The sequence below is a fragment of the Malus sylvestris genome, chromosome 2 (genome assembly GCF_916048215.2).
Source record: "Malus sylvestris chromosome 2, drMalSylv7.2, whole genome shotgun sequence".
Classification (NCBI taxonomy): Eukaryota; Viridiplantae; Streptophyta; class Magnoliopsida; order Rosales; family Rosaceae; genus Malus; species Malus sylvestris.
The window spans coordinates 26,479,174-26,502,414 of NC_062261.1; the positions used below are offsets into that span (position 1 = coordinate 26,479,174).

Sequence of the window (23,241 nt, forward strand, 5' to 3'; positions counted from 1 at the left end):
CAGAAATGTACCAAAATTCCCCAAACCATTCATGGTAGCGTTGTCACCATACAATCTAATCTTGTAAATCATTCATTCGTAAGGTTACGAAAGTTAAATCGTTGAAAAGAGTTCCCCATAACTCATTTCCCATAGACTACAAAAATTTTGAAAAGGAAGCCCAACGGATCATACGAAAAACGACCAGAACCGAATCCTTTGATGCTCCCTCTCACCAACTCTACTCAAACTGAATCAAGGCCTTGACGAAAGAGTTGGCTCGTGTGTATCATGCATAGCGCCTTGTGTACTGCCGAGAGAATTCGGAGACAATGCAGCCCTCTGAGCTGCCAACGGAAATACCCTCCGAGTGTGGTTCCCTGGGCATCCTACACAGGTCCTAGAGGGGTGTACCTGCCACACTTACAAAATAAAGTATTAACCCATGAATTGGCTTGTTAACATATATAAAGCCCCCAGTTCCAAACCATGGTATACTTTGCCTACCAGTCTAAAGCCTTCAGCCTTTGATTATTCAGACTATATCGAGAATACCCAAATGGAAAAGCCATACTAAGTTTTCAAGTAGGATAGATTACCGATCCAGGTTTACGACTTTGGATTTTAGATTATAATCTGAATATTTGAGGCGAAAGTCAAGGAGAACACTTACAAAAGGGTCCTTGTCAGCCAAGAAACCATGATTTCCCTCAAAATAAATTCTGTGTCCGCCAGTTGGAGTTTTCATTTTGCTTTGCTAGGTTTGCATCTCTTGTGGGTTTTCAACCAACACACTTGTTCAGCTGCACCACAAAATTAAGACACAGTTAACATCGGTTTCCATATTATGTCTAGAAGTTAGCAATTCTCTTTGATTAGCTTCGCCTTAGTGTTGAAAACTGAAAATCCCTACCTGAAACCTAATGTGCCCAGCACATTATGACCTTTTCCATAAATTTCATCGAGCAGTTCCAGCAGTTGGCATGCATGGCATTTCATCCAACATTTGCGCTGCACGGCATAACTGGCAGGCCTAACTACATTCTCATAACCTCAACCCAATTTCCCTTCCATCTCCTTTGTCGTGACTCTTTTTTTGTTTGCTCGCCTTTCTTTCCTCATTCAGTGATCAGTCTTCCCTGAAACCACATCAAGCCAAATGGTTCTTGATTCTTCCTGATTGTTGCTACTTGTCACAAGAGGCATCAAACGTGAGGCATGAAGGGTTCACTCATTATAACATCAGAATGTCCCAGATCATAATAGTTGCAGTAAAAACTGATGAACTAGTCAACTTTCAGGAGCCGCTAAATTCAATTAATTGAAGAACATTTTGACTTGCATCTCTGCAAGGTTTATTTCTACATAAACAATCATATGTAATGTACATAAGGAAATCCAGGAAGAGGCTTTTTTCAGCTGTTCCACTTGAAATTTCGGAATCTTCTTGCATATTATGATAGGCTCTGTCCAATAATTTATACGTAATTTCGTCAAAACAAATGGAAAACTCACTCAACTTCTGACCCCACATGAGGGCCTTCTCAGGCATTCCCTGCTTGCAGAACTGGGACAACAACACATTAATTGTAACAGTATTCGGAAGAAACGCCAACTTAAGCAATTTAGCCATTAAAATCATAGCACGATCCAGTATGTCAATACAAGCACCATTCATCATCGTGTTGTATGTGACTGAGTCTGGAGCAACACCTCTTGAAACAAGCTCATCCAGCATCATCACAGCTTGACTAATTTTTCGAGTGCTACAAAAAACCTGTATGCGTATATTATAGGTTGTAATATCAGGTTCAAATCCACTGGCACACATTTTATACAAAAACTCATCTGCTCTGACCATGTCAAATGCTTTACAATAACCACCAATTAAGGTATTGTAAGTGACTATATCTGGGGTTAACCCAGTTCGGTCCATGTCCATAAATGTATCAATTGCTGACTTCATTCTCCCCTGTTTACAGAACCCATTAATGATCATATTGATGGTAAAGATATCCGGAAGAAGCCCCTTTTGCCTCATCTCTCTCTCTAACTTCAGTGCATCACTCAACTTCCCACGGCTGCAAAACCCGCCAATTAAAGAATTATAGACAAAATTGTTTGGCACAAACCCCTTCCTTGTCATATCCAGATATATATCATATGCCTCTTCCACTAGACCCGCTTTACATAGTCCATTGATAAATGCTGAGAAGGCAACAACATCAGGACATATCCCTCTTCTTTCCATCTCATTCCACAAATTTTGAGCCCCATCCAAATCACCAGCTCGAAAGTACCCATCCAAAAGCACAGTGAAAGCAGTTTTTTTTATAGGGAACCCCTTCTCTATCATCTTACACAAAAGCTCTCTCGCATCTTGCAGGTTCCCCTTCTTGGATAAACCCATAAGCAAAGAACTACATGTAGAAGTCGAAGGAGTTACACCAAACGTAATCATAAACTTATAGGTCTTATAGGCCTTTTGTTCTAACCCTACTCTGCTACAAGCTGCAATAATTGAGTTGAAAGCAACCACAGTCAGAGGTAATCCTTTTCCTAGCATATCCTCTAAAAATTCAATGGCATCATCCAACAGACCTGCCCAACATAACCCAGAAACCATGATGTCATACAATGAAGAATCTGGAAGCAGCCCTGATACAGATAAATCCTTTAACAACCTGTCTCTATCCTCTTCCCTTCCATACTTGTAATGCCCTGCAATCAAGATATTAAATGTTATGCCATCAGGAGATATGCCCTTGTTCCTCATTTCTTCATAAATCATGTTTGCCTGGCCAATGTCCCGTGCTTTAATGTACCCGTCCATCATGGTATTGTATATAGTGGTACTTGGAGAAACATCCATATCTGGGATCCCATCAAAAAGCTTTCTAGCTTCCAACATATTTCCCTCCTTACATAAGGCATTTATGACAGTACTAAATGTAACCGTGCTCGGTTTACAGGCCCTTGCAATCATCAAATGCACCCAATGAAGTGCATCATCTGTTTGTCCCCTCACACAATTTGCATTGATCACAATGTTATATGTAATAACATCCGGATCACACTGAAATTTCCACATCACATGCAACAAACTCTCTCCCACCCTAAGCAACCCTTTTCTACAAAACCCAAGAATCATCGCATTAAAAGTATAATTACAAGGTTGAGGCCCCTTCCGAAGCATATCCCTAAAAACCTTCCACACGCTACCATAATCACCAACTCTAATCAACAACCTGAAAAGAATTGCAATTGCTGACAAACTCGGCTTCAACCCCACCTCCCTCATCCTACTAACAACCTCCAATGCCTCCGAACCCATTTCAGCATTCAAGAAACCTCTCATAAGAGTATCAAGAACCGAAAAATCCGACTCAAACTGACAATGACCTGCCCACATAAACCCCACCAAATCTCTACTCCTATTTGGCCCGATTCGCGCAATGACACACGAAAGCACATCCTGAGCTAGAAACCGCAAATTATCCCCTGCCAAAAAATGTGCAGCAATACAACAATTCCTCACAATTCCTTCACTATCATCTCTAAAGGCTAATTTGAAAAACCCAAATGCAGTTTCCCTAGAACCTAATAGTTTCATAACTTTTACAAGAAATAATGGGCAAAACCGTCTGGAAAAGCCCTTCAAAGCATAACCATGTTGGTTCTTTACTATCCGTGACAACCCGACTGTAACTATGCGCCTTTCATTGGAGTTTACAGAGCACAAGGATTTGGAAGTGGAGTTATTAGCAAATGGCAAAAACTGGGTAAAATAATCGAAGCCTTGAAAGCTTGTAATTAAGGTTCGGGGGGAGTTGAAGGAGTGATAGTGTACCTTGAGAGAAGGGTGCAAGCGACGGAGGTCAGCAGACATTGGAGCTCGCCTGAGAGCTGCAGTGGTTGAGCTGCGAGACCCAAAATCTGGGTCGCGTGTTTGGTGGGTTTCGAAAGGACGAACATGTTGAGACTTGGAGTTGGGCAATGAAAAAGAAATGGGCTTTTGCCCCAAAACGAGACAAGATATCCGACCCACAATTCATTTCTTAAGCCCATTTCTTTTTCATCACTATTTCTTTAGCCTAAGTTTTGCCCCAAAACGAGATAAGTTTAATGCCATGCTTTTGTGTTTATTTAATCAATTAGGGTTTTAGAGACTTGTCTGTTTTTATTTTTTTCTTTGTGGGTTCTGTTCTGCTATCCTCTGTGTTTTCCTGCCCTTAACCGAATCGAGGAAGGGGAATTTGCTTGCCTTATTCATTCAATTTCTGGTTCTCTCAAAGTTGTTTTCAAATTTTCGTTTCCTAAAAATAAAATGTTTTGGATGAACTGTCAATTTAGTCCTTGAATTATCGCCTCAGTGAAAATTAGGTCCCTAAACTATTTTTTCGGAAAAATCAGTCTTTGAATTATAAAGATCTGCCAATTACATCACTAATATTATATTCAAAGCTAATATATTTAATTTTCCGTCAATTTAAGTCACCTTACTTGCATGTGATACACATTAAAAAAATAAATTAGTAATTTTTCATAAAGAAATAATGTATGAAGTTAATTTGACTCGTATACCTTTCCGATCGCCCACCCTCCGTCGTAACCCCCTTTCAAGAATTTTCCTCCCTTGAAATATATACCCTTCCAGCCCCACGAGGATCTACTACCAAGTTTCGCTTCCATAAATGTCCAGTTCGGATAATATTTCTCTTTGAGCACTCGTGCCAACAGAGAATTAGGATACATCACCATCCTCCATCCAATTTTGGCCAAGAAAGCCAAATTGAAACAATGTTTATCTCCCTCAACTAAAATTCATGATTATTGGTCTCTTAACTCATCAAAATGTGCATTTATAGTTATTTTCTTCAACTTCTCTAGAACTTCTGTTAAAATGAATCACGTGTCCGTGTGGCTGAATAAGAAAATTATAGAATGGTCTTTCAACTTTATTTCCATTGGAGAAATAGTCTATCAATTTTAACTTGATTGGTTGGAGGAATGATCCTTTAATTTTAACCAAATTGTAATAATGATTCTTTCAACATGACTTATTTTGACAGAAATTCTGATGGAAATGATGAAAATGATTATAGTTGCACGTTTTGAGAAATTAAGAAACTAATAATCATGAATTTTTAATTAAATGATCCTTACTCTAATTTAATTGAATTAAAATTAAAAAATCATTACTATAATTTCCTCTCCCTAATCCCCAATCCACCGACCTGCTTCCTTTTTTACATTTTTCCCCACGCAACCAACGCTTCCCCGTATTTTGTTTATTTCCGCACCACCAGAAACGCGCAATCTCACTTTCTATCTCTTTTGATAGATGTGACATCCATGCTTTCTGCAAAGATGAAGGCTGGAAAGGCCTATTCATTCCTTCTTTCTTTATTTCCTTTTTTTCTTTTGGCAGACACTTCACATCAAAATAAAAAGGCCACAGGTGGCGGAATCTTATCAAAAAAAAATTTCGGTAATTTTCATTTTAATAAAAAATTATATTTTTATATTAAAAAATCAACCAAGATACTATTTACTTTACTTTTTATTTTTTCTTATCGTTAAAATTTAAAATTTTCAAATCATTTTCATTAGTTTTCCTACAAATTAACCTTATAATTAAAATAATAACTTTAGTATTTCAACTGCTTCTTGTTTTCGAATTCTTTAATTTTTTTTATGTAAATTAAAGCAGAATATTATTTTGTACATAAAAATACAAAACAAAAAACATTCGAAAATGTCTTTGAATAAACCTTTCAATGTATCAACATCCTTTGAGAAGTAAACAAAGATGATCGATCACTAACAAAACTTTACAAATTAACCTCCCTTCCACCATTCCATTTCAACAGGATACTCTTTGACTTGCAAACATCAACCAAAACAAAAACAAAATTCTTGGGTTTTTCTTGATTTCTTCTCCTTAATTTTACGTTATCCAATTGGCCACAGTTTCCTATTTACTTTCTTTTCCTTGGAATTTGAATCCTTACATCCTATCCGATCGGACATCATCTTCTCATCCTTCCCCCCTACCTCTACATATTGATCACATCCACCATGATATTGCCACGTGGAATGATCTGAAAGCTTAATAACAATCTCCACCAATAACCTGTACAGTCTCAGATCGATCAGGCTACAGCAACAGACCCCGTCCGTACATTTTTGTTGGGGGTGGAGTTCTTGTTGGGATCCGACTTTCTTCTGCTGGAAGTGACCTTCCAGCTCTTCTCCTTGTTCTCATCAAACTTTATCTCTTGTTGCCTACAATCTTTACTGCAAAATGGTGTGTTACCCCTGAAAAATATAAAAATAAAAATACTCATCAGAACATGGCAAATCAAACTTCACGTAAACAAAAACCGACGGATCGATATTCTAAACTTTTCTAATTTAACCTAGTGGTAAATACTGCAATGTAACGAGCGCACTGCTCTAGCAAACTAGGTTATAAAAATACCTGTACATGAAGATGTCTGAGTTGTTTCCAAGTGGTTTTCTACAAAGATGACAGGCATCAAGGAAGTGAGGCTCATTTGTTTGATCTTCATATGTGGTGTAGGAGAACATACCAGTCCTCATGCTTCAAAAAATAAAATTAGAGGAGCTGAGAGGAAGAAAATGTTGTTGGACTGGGACTGGTTGCTAATTTGCTACAAATTTGGAGCTTGCTGCAAACTTCGGTGCCAAGAACAAGAAGGTGAAAGAGTGGGGGGAGGAACTTGAAGGGCATCTGCTGGCCTATATAAAGACTTGTTCCAGTGGACTTGGGGGAATAAGCTGCTTTATGGGTCTATTTTAACAAATTGTGTAAACCAATCAAGTTCTTTGATTGAGTCAACTTCTAGATTGCTATGTAGAATCAAAGGTTGATATTGATTGGGAGATCTATGTTTCAAATTTCTTCGATACGGTCGTTATTTTATTAGAAATATCTAAAAAAAATCAGACAAAGTTATGGAAATAGGGATGAAACTCTTTCGTTTAAGCTAAAATCAGCAGATATAGTCGATATTTTTTACACATGTGTTAAATATCGAGAAAACTCTTATATTTCGTCCAAACTTATATTTGACAGTCTTTAAAATTTCATTTAAATTTTTTTAAAATTTTTATTGAAAATAATCGAAATATATATTTATCGATATTTTTATAAATTTACATATCGATGTTAATATTTTAATTGTGTACTGAGAGGCATTGGAATTTTGCTCACTTCATGATGGATATTATAAAGAAAACAATGGGTGGTGGTTTCGAGATTCCATGGGTTTCAATCTATTGGCTGCGGTGCGGTGCGGTGCATGCATTAGCATCAGTTTCTTAAAACCACTTTTTCTTTTATTTACTTTTTGCTACATTAGTTTTTTTCTGTTTTTGCATTTGGTCCCTTTTATGTTGGGTATTTTTTAGTACATCCATACACTTTTGTATTCCTTTTAATTGGATTGGAGGTTACCTTCCCCTAGACCACGTAACGGAGGAGGTTAATTAGTGTACTTTTCTTTACTTTTAAACAATATTATCTAACTAATAAGGTAGGAGAGTGTGCTAAACATTAATGTCTCATAGTGAGCTAGCAATAATAGGATTCAAATACATCTTTGGCCAAAATCGAACCTAAGATTTTTCGCTTATAAATGAAAATAAGTATCACTAGACCGTAGTACTAAGTGGCTGTTAATTAGTGTATTAGTACCATTTCCTTTTGTGTTTGCTAAGATTAATACTAATTGCTTTTTTACTAATGTTTTTTGTGTTTATGTGTTCCTCATTTGACTAACAAGGTTTATTACTAGTGAGAAGATATGATTAATTTAAAAGTTCAATGTATTAAGGGACACACTTTGGGGAAATATGTGGGAATCTTTTGTTTCTTTGTTTCTAGGTATGCTTTAGAATGAACTATTGACGGTGCATGTGAGCTTAAAGTGTAGATATGATATGGTATCTAGCTCCCAAGCAAAATCTAATCTATTGGAGATGCTACCATCATTGGTACTTTTCTTTACTTATACATGAGGTGTCTCATGTGTTTCATCACATGTTTTATGTTTCATCTTGCTGAAAATCGTTTTAATTTATTTATTAGGCATGTAACGTGTAGGTCTAATCGAACTTAATTTAAGAATTCAAGGTAGAGATCCTCTAAAACATTGCAAATGCAAATAAACTAACTTAAATTTGACTAATAACTAGATGGAACGATTACCAAACTACCCTAAAAACTTATTTTTTTTCTGAAGAAAAAACTAGTTTATAAAATTAAATTTCACTTAGATAATAATTCAAGAGACAAATCGAACTTATTACTTTTTTATATCATGAAATTTTTTGGTAACTCATTAGTTATATAACCTCTAGGTAAGTTCTAAATTCTAATTGCAAAAAGTAAAGACTCCAAGAAAAGAAAAATGAAAAGAAATTGTGGGTTATAAAAGAATTTGTAGAAGCTTTGGGGCAATAATGTCAAAACAATCCAATATTTTATCCTCTTTCGAAATTGTTCTTGTATTCTACCTTAATTACAATAGCACCACCCCTGGACCACTGGCAATTTGGAGCAATCACTGGGCCCCAAAAGCCCATAAGAAATCAACAACAAAATTAAGACCACACCGTGGAGGTGACTCGGAAGGGACCCGCACCCACCAAAACATTGAAAGCTGCGCGACCCACCTGACTCAGGATCATGCTGGCTCTACTTCCAAGGTCCTTGTCTCCTGGGCCCACGACCATTGACCGTATCCCACGGGCAACTCTTTCCTTTTATGCCCGTTGCACGTGTGCCTGAAAGGAACTACCAGCACAACACATCGATTACCACACGTGCTACGTGGCAAGTGGCTGTGGAAAGAGACGTAATTTTGCTTGCACCATGTTCTTGGAACGGTCACGATTGTGAAGGTGGGGAATGGACGGTGGAGATCGTCCCACGCTCTAAGGGTTCCAATTATTTGGTGGCCCTACAATTTCCATTTGGTTTCTCTCCACGTGGACCGTAGCATGTGGCTGACGGAATGAGTTGTCGAAGTGAGTTTTTATCATTGGTTGCTTCCCTAATCAATTAAGAAATGCATTTGTGTCAAGTGATCAAGCAAATGTGAGCTGCAGAATGTAGCAATTGCTATATCATTTCACTTATAAATTGGTATCATTAATTTATTTTTTTATTCTTTAATAAAAAAAAACTAGTGGGTGACATCGCCATCATAGTTCATTCTTTCAGGAATTAAAAAAACTCACATAACCATTTCAGTTTACCAATTGGAGTAGTCAATTTATCAAAGGATCATGTTGTTTTATCTAACAATGTGTGAGTTGCCGACTAACGTTATTTGAGAGATATCTGATGGAGTGAATCGATTTTACTAGAGTTTTGGTGAGTTAACATTCACTGAGTGGCTAAAGTTCCTTAGAACATCTCTAAAGGAGACGATAAATTTTAAAAGTAAAATTTAAATTTGACAGTCTATGTAGCACTGTAACATCTTTTAAAAATTTGCATCATCCGATATATTAAATTAACTTATTATTTTATTACATTAAACTATTGTAATAAATGATTTTTTTTCCGGGTAAATTACATTTTACTCCCTCAGGTTTGGGGTCGATTTCAATTCTTTACAACATCTTTAAAACATTTCAATTTCATACATCCGTTAGAAAATCTATTAAGTGATGACGTGGTGACGACGTGACTGCCAAATTTGTGCCATGTGGCAAAACAATAATTTTTTATGCATTTAAAATATTATAATAATTTATCCTATTATAAAAAATATAAAATATAAAATAAAAAACCCATCTTCTTCCCCGAGCACACCCCCCCCCCCAACCTCCCCCGCAACCCATCAAGGAAGAAACTATAAGCACCCACAAAGTGCAATTCAAATGTTATGTCCATTTCTCCTATGTGCAAAACCCAATTTTTATTCAAAGAAGTATCTTTCGCATATCCATTCAATTAGAGAGAAACCATTTTCCTGGAAAATTTATTGCTAGTGGAATACCCAATCTTTTCATTCCCGATAGTTTTCCCAGTAGCCAAACAGAACACAAAGTATAATTTAAAGATGAAATGTGCAAGGAAGAAACAGCAAAACAGAGAGAGAATTGAATTATGGTCGAAATTAGGTTTACCTATTTGAGGTCCTTCTTCTTCAGCCAATCCGAGAATCAATCTGATGGCACCTAAACCCACCCTCGGACACTAGATTATGGACTTTCGGATATCCAAAAAGAGGATTCGGACCTCGGTGAGAAGGAAATCGAAGATTGTATAGAGGGCAAAGTGCGGTCCACAGTGAGTTGTGGGTACATGTCGAGGATTCGTCCTTGGGTGGAGCGCTCGATGCCCATAGAGGAGAGGCATCCCTCGACGGACTTGAGGGAAGAGAGGGGGCAGGAGCGGAAATCTGGGTTTGGTGGAGGGCCTTTTGGGAATAGACGAGGTGGGGGTGGGGGGTTGCAAGTGGGGTGGGGTGGGGTGGGGTGGGGTGGGATGGGGTGTTCTCGGGGAAGAAGATGAGTTTCTTTTTTTTAATAGGATAAATTATTATAATATTTTAAATGCATAAAAAATATATATTTTTTTGCCACGTGGCATAAATTTGGCAACAACATCATCACTTAACAGTTTACTTAACGGATTTTCTAACAGATGTATGAAATTAAAATAAAATGATAAGTAAATATATGAAATTGAAATGTTTTACAGATGTTGTAAGGAATTGAAATTGACCCCAAACCTGAGGAGGTAAAATGTAATTTACCCTTTTTTTTTTTAACAAACAGTGTCATCTACACTAAGGGGGGGTGGGCTTAGCCTCACAATAGGCTAACAATATTGTGTTCAAATTCGCCTTTGGCAAAAATCAAATCTAAAACCTCTCACTTACAAGTAAAAAAGAATACCATTAGACCGTAGTATTAAGTGATAAAAAGAAATGTTTTAAAACAAAATAAAAACTAATAAATTGTATTTAATACCCTTTTTTTTTTAAGGGGCTATCAATTTTGGTAACAAGTGCGAGGGCTGCCAATCGATGCCATGTTCTACCTGATTTGACTTTTCGGTTGAAAGCATTGTTGCTGTTTTTTTTAGAGTAAATTGTAGTTATCGTCTCTTAACTTTAACTCAATTGGAGCAATGGTCCCTCAACTATAAATTTATTATTATTGGTCCCTTAACTCATCAAAATGTGCAGCTATAGTCCCTCAACTAAAAATGCATTACCATTGATCCCTCAACTTTAATTTAACTAGAGAAATGGCCCTTTAACTTTAACCCAATTGTAGCAATGGTCATTCCACCATAACTCATTTTGACAAATTTTTTGACGGATTTGAAGAAAATGACCATAATTACACACTTTGATGAGTTGAGGGATCCTAATTATATAAATGGTTATTCCAACATAACTTATTTTGATAAAATTTTGACGAAATTGATGAAAATGACTATAGCTACACATTTTGATAAGTTGAGGGACCAATGGTAATGGATTTTTAGTTGAGGGATCATTGCTCCAATTTGATTAAAGTTGAGAAACCATTGCTACAATTTATTCTTTTTTTTTATTTTTTATTTTTACCGTTAGTGGTTATTTGAACATTTTGACATCTCTTTTGAAGATGTGATATTTTATAGCACGACATAATTTATTTAATAGTTTTCTAATATACTATACCATTCACTTAGTTTGCGCTTGGTCGAAAGCAAGGTATAAAATATCGATGATATCGGAAATATCGGTAGTCCAAAAATACGGAAATATCGGAATATTATCGATATCGATAAAAATTGAATAAAAACCATGGAAATTGTAAGAAAAACTTGGAAATTTTTATTGAAACTTTGGAGAATGTTTATTTAGTCAATTATCTATTAGTTTATCAAAAAAAAATTAGAAGGAAATGCATTACATGATGGATTTAACTGATTTAAGTTGATTATACAGCGAGCTGGCAAACACTGTGAGTGTATAAAATATGCAGTAATTAATGAAAAAAAGATTAAACACACCATAATCATTTATATATAATGATTTACTACAATATTTTACACTTTATACATTACATGGTAAGATACATGAGTGATTTAGTACCACATAAAGTTCATATGAGGTTCAACTTTTTCACTATCTTCATCATATCTATGTGTAGCGTAAGTTTATTGTGAAGAGTATTCATCAAATGATAAATCCCCAAAATAGTTTTGCATGTAATTGTTAACATGCCACTTATATAAATTAATAAATATAAATATTTTAGCATATTATCACTAAAACATAAGTGATATATCGTGGTTAAGGTGTTGGAGGAGTAAAATGGGAGGGGTTCAAAATCCCCTTTGTGTTTTTTTTCCTCCCTTTTTTCCCTTTATTTCTTCTTTTTCTTTTAAACTTTAAAAGATCACACAAAAAATCAATGATACACATCATTGTACAAGATTGCAGGATGAGAATGAACGTCTCGAGGACAATATGAAAATATTCAAAATAGAAAGTTTCAAGTGGTGTATTGCCCTAATGAAGAAGAGTTGTATTCGAATTAGAATAAGGTTGTGTTATCGACACACTTATTTTTTACACACTACTCTCAATTTTCAATTGATCGGGATCAAATGAAATTAAACAAGATCTATGAAAAAATTAACAGGAATATATGCAAGGTACAAAGTGTATGTGGAAAACGCTACATTTTAAAATAATAATCTCACTATGTGGAGTAAACAAAATAATAACAAATAGAAGAATAAAAAAATATGCCACCACTTCTTTCTTCCCTACCCTGCACGTGAGGTCAGAGGGATGATTTTAAAATCTGCTACCACTTCTTTCCCTCCTTCATAATATCCCCCTCCCCAATTCTCTTTCCCCATCGCCTGTCCAAGCCTCTCCTCTCTGCTCTCTCTCTCTCTCAAAACCACAACTTTTTCTTCCTTTCTCTCTCTAGAAAAACCACACCCTCCATTTTTCTTTCTTTCCATCTATCTATATCTTTGAAAAAAAAACAGAAGAAAAAAAAATGGAGGAAGAGAGAGATCGATCGATCGATCAGAATTTGAGTGAAAAAAATGGCACAGAGAGCCGAGAAGGAAGAGACAGAGTTCAAGGTCCCCGAAACTCTAACGCACTACGTCAACAACTGTGGCGTCACCGATAATCCCTCCACCAACAACTTGTGCCAGAAGTGCTTCAACACCGCCACCACCTCATCGTCGTTTTCGTCCGCGGCGATTTTGAAGCTTTTTGCGGAGAAAAGTCCGATATCTACCTCATCCTTCAGCTTCGAGGCCCTAGCCGAGACCTTTCGGAAGACGACGGCGTCGGAGATCGCGAGATCGGACGAATCGCTGAATAGCCGCGTGGTCAATCGGTGCTCCGAATGCCGGAGAAAGGTCGGGTTGACCGGATTTCGGTTTCATCTCGCGATATTATCGATATTATCAATAATATCGCGATATATTTCCCAAATAATGTATTAAAATGCTGAAAATATCGTTTCCAATATTATCGCGATAATATCGACGAAAATATCAATATATGATAATTAAGTGGATACGTGTGAAAATATCGTTCTCTAAAAAAAACGATATTATCAGCGAAATATCGCCAATAATATCGATATTTTGGTCATTGGTCGAAAGTAAGTAATTCTATTTGTTCTAAATAGTTGAACATGTTGGTTAACCTTTACGTTACTTGTGATAAGAAGTTTGGTAAATATAAATACAAAGCACTTGACGCTAAAAGTATTTGACATATTTGAGAGTTTTGTTCTCTTATTTCGTCTTTCTTGGGACGAATCCGTGCGTTTGAGTTATGATTTTAATGTTAATTTTATTTATTGGTACAACATTATTGTTAATAATATTTTTTGTTTGTTGAGAGTTAATGATATTAAATTAGACACGTATCGTTCTTGTGGGATATTAGAAAAGAATAATCAACTATCAAGGAGCTTGCATTATATGAACATATTATTTGGTTGTCGGGGTCCAATGCTTATGTGTGCATTCAATAATTTGTATGCATTCTCTTTGTATTTAAAAATAAAATATGCAATGTGTATTATTAGAAAAATAATACAAATAATAATACATCGAAAACGACTAATTTTCAGTCTTGGAGGCTTTGAGCCATCTCTCTCTCTTTCTAATTTGTCTTCCACTTTGTTGGAACTAAAAAGGAAATTTGAATCCAAAGAAGTGAAACACCATGAGCGATGTTGAGGTCCGGAATTCAAAGTGAAATTTTTGTACAATCAACTTTAATATTAAACCCTATACTAAAATGCAGAAAAATTAAACCCTATACTAAAATTCTTATGTTGCAGCTATGAAGCACGGATACAAGAGCGGAGTTTAGCAATTCATAAAAATTCAAAATTTATAGGTTCGGAAGGGGCATGAATTCCCTTACTTAAAAAACAACATTAAAATATTTTTTTTTTGTCGAAGATGAAATATTATTAGATATAAATTGAAATGTTTACATCAGAAGCCAGAGTATTAAACAATCGCTCTGGTTAAAAGCAGTCCCACATATGGTAGGCCCCCACACGCGTGACGTAAGTTGCCACCAGATGCATAGCCTCATTACAGGCTAAAGGGGTGAAAAGAAACTCTACTGAACTCAATTGCTGCTTAATATGATGAATGTCCTAGATAACACCTTCCATGACAGCCTCCTGTAACGACCTGTCCCCAAATATCTTGGTTTTTATAATTTTATTGCATAAATTTACGAAAATTCCCTTCAAGGAAGAAATGTTGACTTTTGTTGATCGTCTTGTCATGTCACATAAGATTCATTTCCTTAGCTTATCCTTGTAGCACTTGTCGTTACGAACGCGTGGGCGCAAACATAATGTAATTTGGAGTTTTAACAAAAGAGTTATAAATGAACAAAGTTGAGGGCAAAATGGTCATTTGACCATAAATCTAGAGGGCTCCAAATTTGATGGAGCAGCAATCTGGAAGCCACGTGTGTGGTTGTGATGGAAAGAAGAGAAGAGAAATGAGGGAAATGAGGGAGAGACGGGACCAATCAGGAGATGAGAAGGGAGGGAAAAGAGAGAGGGAAAGGGTTAGACAACCCGAGTCCCCTTGGCCCGTTTCTCTTTTTGCGACCCAACTCGACGGAAACAATGGTTTCTGATGTTTTCTCCAGCCAAATTTAGGTGAATTACACCGAATTATCACTTGGAAACAAATCCCCGACCTTCCCTCTCCCATTTGCACCCAAAATTCGATGGAAATTGGCCTCAAATTGGGTAAAATGCACCGATGGGTTTCGTGGGTGCACGGTGGCGATCAACCGTTTCTACAAGCATCACTGTTGACCACCACCATGGTTCAACTCTTCTTGAGCCCAGGAACAAACCCCAAACAAGTGTAGGGGCGGCGGAGCTGCGGATTTGCCGAATTAAGGTTCACTCGTTTATAGGGTTTCCAGTGGATGTAGGAGTTTTCAGGCTACTTCCCGGCCGAATTGGACTTTGGCCCAGGTAAGAGAGTTCTTCCCTTTGATGAGCTCTACATTCCTGTAAAATTTGGTGAATTTTAGAATTGGTCGGAATTTGTAGTTTCTGTTCGTCGGAAACCGCCATATGCAATGGCATGTGGTCTTCTGGGTTGCCGTCTTGTGGCAGCTCATGCGTCGACGCGTGGGGGAACCCGAGCTCCTTCCTTAGGTTTTTTGATGTGCTGGATCTGAATCGCCATCCGTTTTCCCAAATTCTAATATTTTAGTAAAGTTTATTAAATGGTCTCTAGTTGTGTTTATGTGTGTTAGTTGGAAGTGATCCCATCTTCTCTAGTTCGAGCGGTTCCCCATCAACAAAATATTTTTGCAAACCTTCCAGATAAAATGGCGAAGCTTGGGAGGAGCCTTCAAATGCCATAATGTCGAATAGGATCCTTGATGTGTTCCGCACTTGATTGTCCCACACCCTTTCGCCCAAGCTCCCCACTTCGATTCATCTCTTGAGCAACCATATACCCGGATTTAACTGAATACAACCCATTTCGTGTATAATGCCAAATAATTCGATCAGGGCACCCAAATTAACTAATCGGCATACTTAAAAATAATACGGGCTTCCTCATTATTAAAATAACGGCCAATAATATCCTTCTTCCATTTACCTCCTGGGGCCATAATATCGTCAACCATTTCTGGCATCTCCACGTGGCACAAAAGAAGGAGAAAAGTACGCGGAGTAAGCAACCAGGGGTTCTTCACAATCTGAATGCTCCTAACATCCCCAACCCTCCATTGTATTCCACCTTTCAATATTTTTCTCCCCTACAAAATTCATTTCCATCCCCAAGAAGTACCTCGTCCCACTGGTGCATCCAAAATAGACGATGAAGGCTAGTATTTAGGTCGAAGAACTTTAGCCAAGAGAGAGTCCGGATTACATATAATGCGCCACCCAACCTTCGCAAGCATAGCTAAGTTAAAGGAAATAATTTCGTTGAAACCAAGCCCTCCAATTGCTTTCCCTTTTGCAACTTTACTCCAAACCATCCAATGAACTCCCTTCTTTGTTTTCTGGTCCATCCACCAAAATTGTGCAATCACTTGTTCAATTTCCTTTGCCAATTTAATGGGTAGCTGGAAACAAGACATTGTATAATTAGGTAAAGCAGCAGCCACACTTTTAAGTAGTACCTCATTCCCATCAACCAACAGAAACTGTTCCGCCCATCCATTAATTCTCTCATCCAGCCTATTCCGTACATCTTCGAACACTTTCTTTTTGAACCCCCAAACTCCACTTGGAGACCCAAGTATTTTCCAAAACTCTCCTAATATTTAATCCCCAAAACCTCCGATAACCTAACTTTCAATACTTGTGGACAACTAGAGCTAAAATAGGCTGAACTCTTCTCTAGATTAATAAATTGCCTAGACCCCTCGACATATTGTTGGAGTAAACAATTAACATGTGTAGCCTTTGTTTCTGTAGCCTGGCAAAAGAGAACCAAGTCATCCGCAAAGAAGACATGGGAAAGGGGCTCGGCAAGGTGGTTAACTGTCATCCCCCGAATGCGTCCAACCCTCTCCTCATTTTGAATTAGGGCTGAAAAACCTTTGTCACAAATTAAGAACAGAAAAGGCAATAAAAGGTCCCCTTGACGAAGTCCTCTATATGGTGTGATATATCATGTGGCCTCACCTTTAATAACCACACTATATGAAACGGTTTGCACACACTCCATCACCCATTGGCATAATATATCGTCAAATCCCAATTTGTGCAACATAGCGTTCATAAAAGGCCATTCAACTCGGTCATAGGCTTTCGCCATATCCAATTTTATCGCCATAAAATTAAGGGAACCTTAACGAAAAGCTTCTGGTACTGTTCACTTTAACGAAAAATCACATTTTTATACTAAAAAGTCAATCCTGATACTATTCACTTTACCCTTTATTTTATCTTCATCGTTAAAACTCAAAGTTTTCAAACCCTTTTCATTAGTTTTCCTTAAAATTAATACCTTCATCATTTCCTTGCTTCATGGAATGTAGCAACTCGTGAACCACTAAAATATTATCCGAAATTTGCCGTCCCACAACAAAACTTTCTTGCCATTGCAATTTTCAAATACAAAATAAAACATAACAAATTCAACGTACATAACAAAAGATGAGAGAGTTTTAGGACAAGTAGACAAGTAGTTTTACTAGAGTAAAAATAATCCTCCTGCAGTGAAATTACCATTACTTGGTATTTTGAGAAAGTTTTAAAAGAGTAAGTTACCTTTTTCACCCTTTACAAACTTCACATAGTTGCCTACAAATCCATTGACAAACTACACACTTTGAGAGGACAAAAGAGGAATAATGGGGAAATTAGGATTGAATGCCACTTTGCAATCGAGTCCAGGAGACTGGAATTATTTCTGAAATTACTTGTGATACGAAGCTGACGTTTCTAACTATCTCCAAGGATTGTGAAGGATGCTCCACTAGAAATATTCTTGTTATTGCTTCGACTCATACTCTCTGAAAAGTGGATGGATCCCTTGGATTTTATAACAACTATATTCTACATGCTGAATTGTATAACACAAAGTATTGACTTCTTTTTGTTTTCTTGGATGAAACAAGAACATCAAATTCCGGTATTATTTGTTCACCAATTCCACATTCAACACACAAGTACAAGAGAAGTAAAATAACATTTTGGAGAAAATATTGGCTCCAAGAGACCAATCAGTGTCGAATTGCATCACCTTAAAGATACGACAGAGGGTACAAAAACCGACTCGATCAACATCACACAAGTACCAGTAAAACTAGCCGGTGAGCGCAGAGTTGAGGGCACTATGCACATCGACTCCAATCTGGGCTTCGGCTTTCTCCAAGTCAGTTGACGCTGAGTTCAGCTTCTGGTTGAACTCTGCAAGCCCCTTCTGGACAAGACTTGCATCGACACGGTCAAGTGGGACTGCCTCTACAGCAATTATGTCTGCAATAGAGTTGGCGTGGATGAATGCAAAACCACTGCTGACAAAATACTTTGTGACATCAGTTCCTTCATGTACCGACATGACCCCGGGTTTCAACTCTGCAATTGTTGCTACATGTCCAGGAAGAACACCCATATGCCCAGTGCTCGCTGGTATTATTACCATGTCAACCTGTTAAGATATGAATTGTAGAAACTAAGGAATATAGTACAAAATCCATGGATATCGAACCAAATACAAACAATTTTAATGCAAAACAAAACTCTTGGCATCGCTTCTTTGGATTACTGGTGCACACAATCAACAGATAATGTTGCTGCTAAAAAGTTTGTTCTCAACAGTCATAGAGTTTGGCAACAGACATGGTGACCTCACTTACAAAAGAAAAAATTGAATTTAACATTATCAAATTCTGTTAACTCTATCAATTTCCACTTTGGCGAGAGACTTTGAGTCATAAATTTTTTTTATTTTCTCTGCAGAAGATGGAACTCAGCTTCAAGAAACTAATCTCAGATAACATTAAAAATAGTCATGCAATTATGCAACTAATCATTGTGTTTAGTTCCATATATTTACTCTATCAGAAGCAAGTTATGCTGAAAGTTTCAGTTTCAGTTTCAGTGCAGTCTATCAATGTCAGAAATGGCAGTGAAAAGGATAGTAAAGAGGGTGTTCAATGATTATCCAAGTCCAACGCTAGAAATGCAAGACCCCTATGAAACTGAGGAGGGAGAGCATGTTGATCTCAAAATGCATCACCAAAAACTTTTTCTTAATTTGTGGAGAAAGAGAGATTCATTTGGTTTTACTGGGACAAAGCCATCTTTAGTTCCATATGGGATAAATAAAACAAAAATATTGGACAAGTATAATATGCCATGATGTACTTACCCTTGCTATTTGAAAAGATTCACAGAGCAGTAAAAAGGAAAATATGACACCATTCGTATAATATGGAACGTAACTTTCAGTTTTCAAATAGAAGTAACCTAGATTATGCACAGGAGCAAATGCATTACACAAAACACACAGGTAGAAAACTAACAATTTAAAATCAACGGGACCTTGACATTTTTTTGGGTATGCAACCATGTACTAAAGTCCGCAAATTTTTTAAAAGGGAACCTCAAATGCATTAACAAAACACACATTTTCCAGAACTTTAGCTCAAATGCATTAACAAAACACATTTTCCAGAACTTTAGCTTTCATTACAAGCAGTATTGGTTTCTCCTCGGATTGAAAAGTCCGCAAATTTTTTAGAAGGGACCTTAAAATGTCCACATCTGTTCACATGTGAATTTGAATTATTTTAAATAGTTATGACTTGTAAGAAAGAAAAATGTACTACACTTAAAGCATCCTTACATAAACTAAATTGAGATGAAGTTCAGCCTACAACAATAACGAATGAAAACATGGGAGTATATTGCAAAAGTAAGTGTGATATACAATAAGGAAGTGGAATATGAGTACTAGAAATGTTTGAAAAAATATGAAAACCAAGTAATAAGTGCAGGTCTAAATCTTTCATTGGTCAAGAAAATCAAACACTACGGATTCAAAGTTCCATTTTCTTTTCTTCCAACACCGTCAACAGAAAAGTAACCAAAAGGGATCAAAGTGAAAACATGGATAATGAGGATTGGAAAATGCTATAATGCATCCATTCAAAATCCGAAACAGATAAATGCTTAAAATCAATCTAGCAAAGACATTTTATGTAACAAGCATAATCAGCACGATTTAGATGTAAGTTTGACATCAAAACAAAATACTAAAAGACATTCGCAAAGAAACTCAAAACACAGAGTCTCATACAAGAAACAGCACAAAAATATTAATATGGCGGCATCTTTTGTAAGTACTGTGAAGATATGTAGACCTATTAAATGGAAAGATTACATTCACTAATATATCATAAACCAGTTTCCTACATTGATCAGTTTATCACAGATGTACAATGACACTGCACTTTCAAGTCGTATAGCAAAAAATGCTTGAATCAATCAAGAATTTGAAATTAGCTCCAGCCCTAGTAAATTAACATTTTAAAACCAAATCCATATAAGTTCCCAACGAAATCAAAGCATGAGAATCGACATTAATATCGAATTAGCTCCAAACCCACCTAGACCTACTAAAAACAACAGAATACCCAAATGAGTTCACATCAAAGAAGAGATAACAAATTAAATCTCAAAACCACAATTAACACCAAACCCAGTAAAACCAACATTAATTATACCAAACCCATATCACAGAAATGTCAAATTAAACACCAGATCAAATATTTGAGAAACCCCACAACAAATCTCTCCGAAACCGACCTCTTTAGCCGAAAGCTCGGACGCATAAGGGAGCACAAAGTTGACAGTTAGCTTAGTGGGGATCGACGACGGGGTAGCAGGCCGAGGCTTCATGAAGGTCAATGGGGTCTTGGGGGGGTCTATGTGCGGGACCACTTTCTTCCAGGCGTCAGTGAAAGTCGAGTCCGCTGGGACACTCTCAGCGACGTCGGTGGAGAAGGGCCGGGCCCTGAGGGGAATTGTGGATCGGGTCAAGAGGGTGGTGGCTCGGCGGAACATGGTGGCGGAGTGAGGGGTCGCTCGGGTTTCGCAGGGTCGGAGAGAGAGTATGGGAGGTTGGGGGGAGGGTTTTGGTTTGTGTTTCGGAAATGGCACTGCCGTTTCGGCTTGTGGAATGGAGGAGAAATGGGTACGAATTTTGTTGAGGGCTGTTGTGGGCTTTGTCAATGGACTTTGATATTTGTAGTTTGGGCCCATTGGACTCATTAGTAAAGATTAGATTATCCCAAATCATTTGTTATTTATTACCTACCGATAGCGGGTAGGGTGTCCCCTGTAGAACATAGGTCGAACTCAGGTTTCCATGCAAACAATTACTTTAATGCTCTGCATAATTACAAATTTACGCTATTAGGCTCGCTATTTTTATAGATTAATGTGACAACACTTAATTGACTGGGTAGTTTTATTTAGATTCAAGCATTTTGTTTGTCTAATTTCATTCAGTGGCGGATCTATGAATTTTTCTTTAGGCAAACGAGGTATAAAAGCTTGCTGTGGTTTGTTGGTGGGTAGGTTTTCATGTTGGTGGCACCAAAGGGATTGGGGAAGGAAGTTGGGACGAAGAAATTCGAGTCAAATTAGTTTGAAATGGAGGAAGAGTGCCAAAAATGGCTGTTGATTTTGGGTAGAGAAGAGATTTTACCTCTTCCTTCCTTGCGCTCGGATACACCATTGTTGCCAATCTCATCTTTTCACTACCTTGGCTTTCCTAGTCGTTGGGTGGGCAAAATTAGGTCAAGTGGGGAGTTTTTTTTTAAGGAAATGCCCCAAAATGGGACAATTTCTTAATCTTAGGACATAAATAGGATATTTCGAATATGCACATGGCATGCACACTCCATGCACAACAATATGACAAAAATAGAATTTTTCCTACACCTTGAAATGACCAAATTGTCCTCTCATATAAATGGGTTATCCAAAAATTCCAACCTTCATTTCTCATGTTGTAGAGAGAGAAACAAAGAGGAGAGAGAGAGAGAGAAAATCTCTCTCTCTCAAATCCAATTCGAAGAACCGTAACCCACCCATCTTCTTCATCCAAAAGCTCTCTCTCTAACCCACCCATCTTCTTCATCCAAGCTCTCTTTCTTTCTCTCCCTCCCTCTCTCTCTCTCTCTCCTCTCTCTATATTTCGAATATGCACAAGAGCTCTCTAATCCATCTTCTTCGACTTTTACCTTTTCATGTGTAGGTTTTGTGAACTGAGTTTGCTTAATTTTGCTTTTTGATTGATGGATTTTTGGAGTTGAAGTAATTGGTTTGGTGTTTATTGGAGGAGACCCAAATCCTTCAATTTTGATTTTTTATATTTTATCATTTCTCTTATTTATATGTGGGTTTTCATTTATTATGTCTTTTCCCTCCCTTTACTCCTCTCTCGATCCAAATTTAGAAGCACTAAAATAGGGTTTGGCTTTTGCTACAATTAAATGAAAAACTTTATTAAAGGTTAGTTGCCTTTTGGAGAATAGATAAATTTGAGGGAAAAGAGAGAAATCGGAGTGGAAAGATGGAAGGAGAAAGATATGGACAAAATTGTTTTGCATACTCGTTTCCTCTCTTCATATTAAGCTCGCTCATACATTGTATGTACACGACATGCACATGGCATGCACATGACATGCACATGACATGCATATCTTATGCTCATAGATTTGAGCTCAACCCGAAAACCCATAGCTCACAGCTCTCTTTTCGAAATCAGAAAAATGACACAATTAGAAAAATGACCCTAAACTTTATATGAAGAATCAAATATTCATTCATTTGAATTTGGTATCAAATTTGATTGGGTTAAAATTAGGGATGGGCAATGGTTATTGCGGACGGGTAATTGAGGTTAATTTACCCATAACCGTTTATTCTTATACCCGCATAACCATTTACCCGTTGGGTAATTGCCTAAACGGTTATACCCATACCCATAACCGTTTATAAACGGTTAACCATACCCATAACCGCATACTCATTTAATCGTAACCATTTAATACCTGTTTACCCATTTATCATTTTTAACCCGTTTATCTTTTTTTTTTTTTTTACCATTACCCTTTTTTCACAAGTCTACATGTTTTTTAACAACTTGAAAATTTAAAAAAAAATTTGTCATAATTTTTTTTTTTGACAATTAAACAACGTTATAGGTAC

The 23,241-nt window shown here is 37.0% G+C and overlaps 4 protein-coding genes across 6 annotated transcripts; 1 reads left to right on the forward strand and 3 right to left on the reverse strand.

The window, feature by feature from the left end:
• Positions 1-6: 6 nt before the first annotated feature.
• LOC126610291 (pentatricopeptide repeat-containing protein At3g22470, mitochondrial-like) lies at positions 7-3,952 on the reverse strand. 3 transcript variants are annotated; one of them, XM_050278322.1, is made up of 4 exons: positions 3,830-3,915; positions 893-3,480; positions 653-782; positions 7-393 (listed from the first exon to the last, which is right to left on the reverse strand). In XM_050278322.1, the coding sequence occupies exon 2, from the start codon at positions 3,389-3,391 to the stop codon at positions 1,277-1,279; it is 2,115 nt and encodes a 704-aa protein (XP_050134279.1). In that variant the 5' UTR covers positions 3,392-3,480; positions 3,830-3,915; the 3' UTR covers positions 7-393; positions 653-782; positions 893-1,276. The 3 variants fall into 3 exon arrangements, with proteins under 3 accessions (XP_050134279.1, XP_050134261.1, XP_050134270.1); XM_050278304.1 differs by having other exon boundaries at positions 893-3,952; XM_050278313.1 differs by having other exon boundaries at positions 7-401; positions 893-3,952.
• Positions 3,953-5,733: 1,781 nt separating this feature from the next.
• LOC126583169 (FCS-Like Zinc finger 3-like) lies at positions 5,734-6,739 on the reverse strand. The gene is made up of 2 exons (XM_050247483.1): positions 6,464-6,739; positions 5,734-6,300 (listed from the first exon to the last, which is right to left on the reverse strand). The coding sequence occupies exons 1-2, from the start codon at positions 6,583-6,585 to the stop codon at positions 6,135-6,137; spliced, it is 288 nt and encodes a 95-aa protein (XP_050103440.1). The 5' UTR covers positions 6,586-6,739; the 3' UTR covers positions 5,734-6,134.
• A 6,158-nt stretch (positions 6,740-12,897) lies between these two features.
• On the forward strand, positions 12,898-13,646 carry LOC126613729 (zinc finger A20 and AN1 domain-containing stress-associated protein 5-like). The gene has a single exon (XM_050281312.1). It carries the CDS (start codon positions 13,085-13,087, stop codon positions 13,493-13,495), a length of 411 nt encoding a protein of 136 aa, XP_050137269.1. The 5' UTR covers positions 12,898-13,084; the 3' UTR covers positions 13,496-13,646.
• A 4,455-nt stretch (positions 13,647-18,101) lies between these two features.
• Positions 18,102-21,213, reverse strand: LOC126610134 (ATP synthase subunit delta', mitochondrial-like). The gene is made up of 2 exons (XM_050278121.1): positions 20,830-21,213; positions 18,102-18,667 (listed from the first exon to the last, which is right to left on the reverse strand). Exons 1-2 carry the CDS (start codon positions 21,085-21,087, stop codon positions 18,323-18,325), a joined length of 603 nt encoding a protein of 200 aa, XP_050134078.1. The 5' UTR covers positions 21,088-21,213; the 3' UTR covers positions 18,102-18,322.
• Between the last annotated feature and the right edge of the window lie 2,028 nt (positions 21,214-23,241).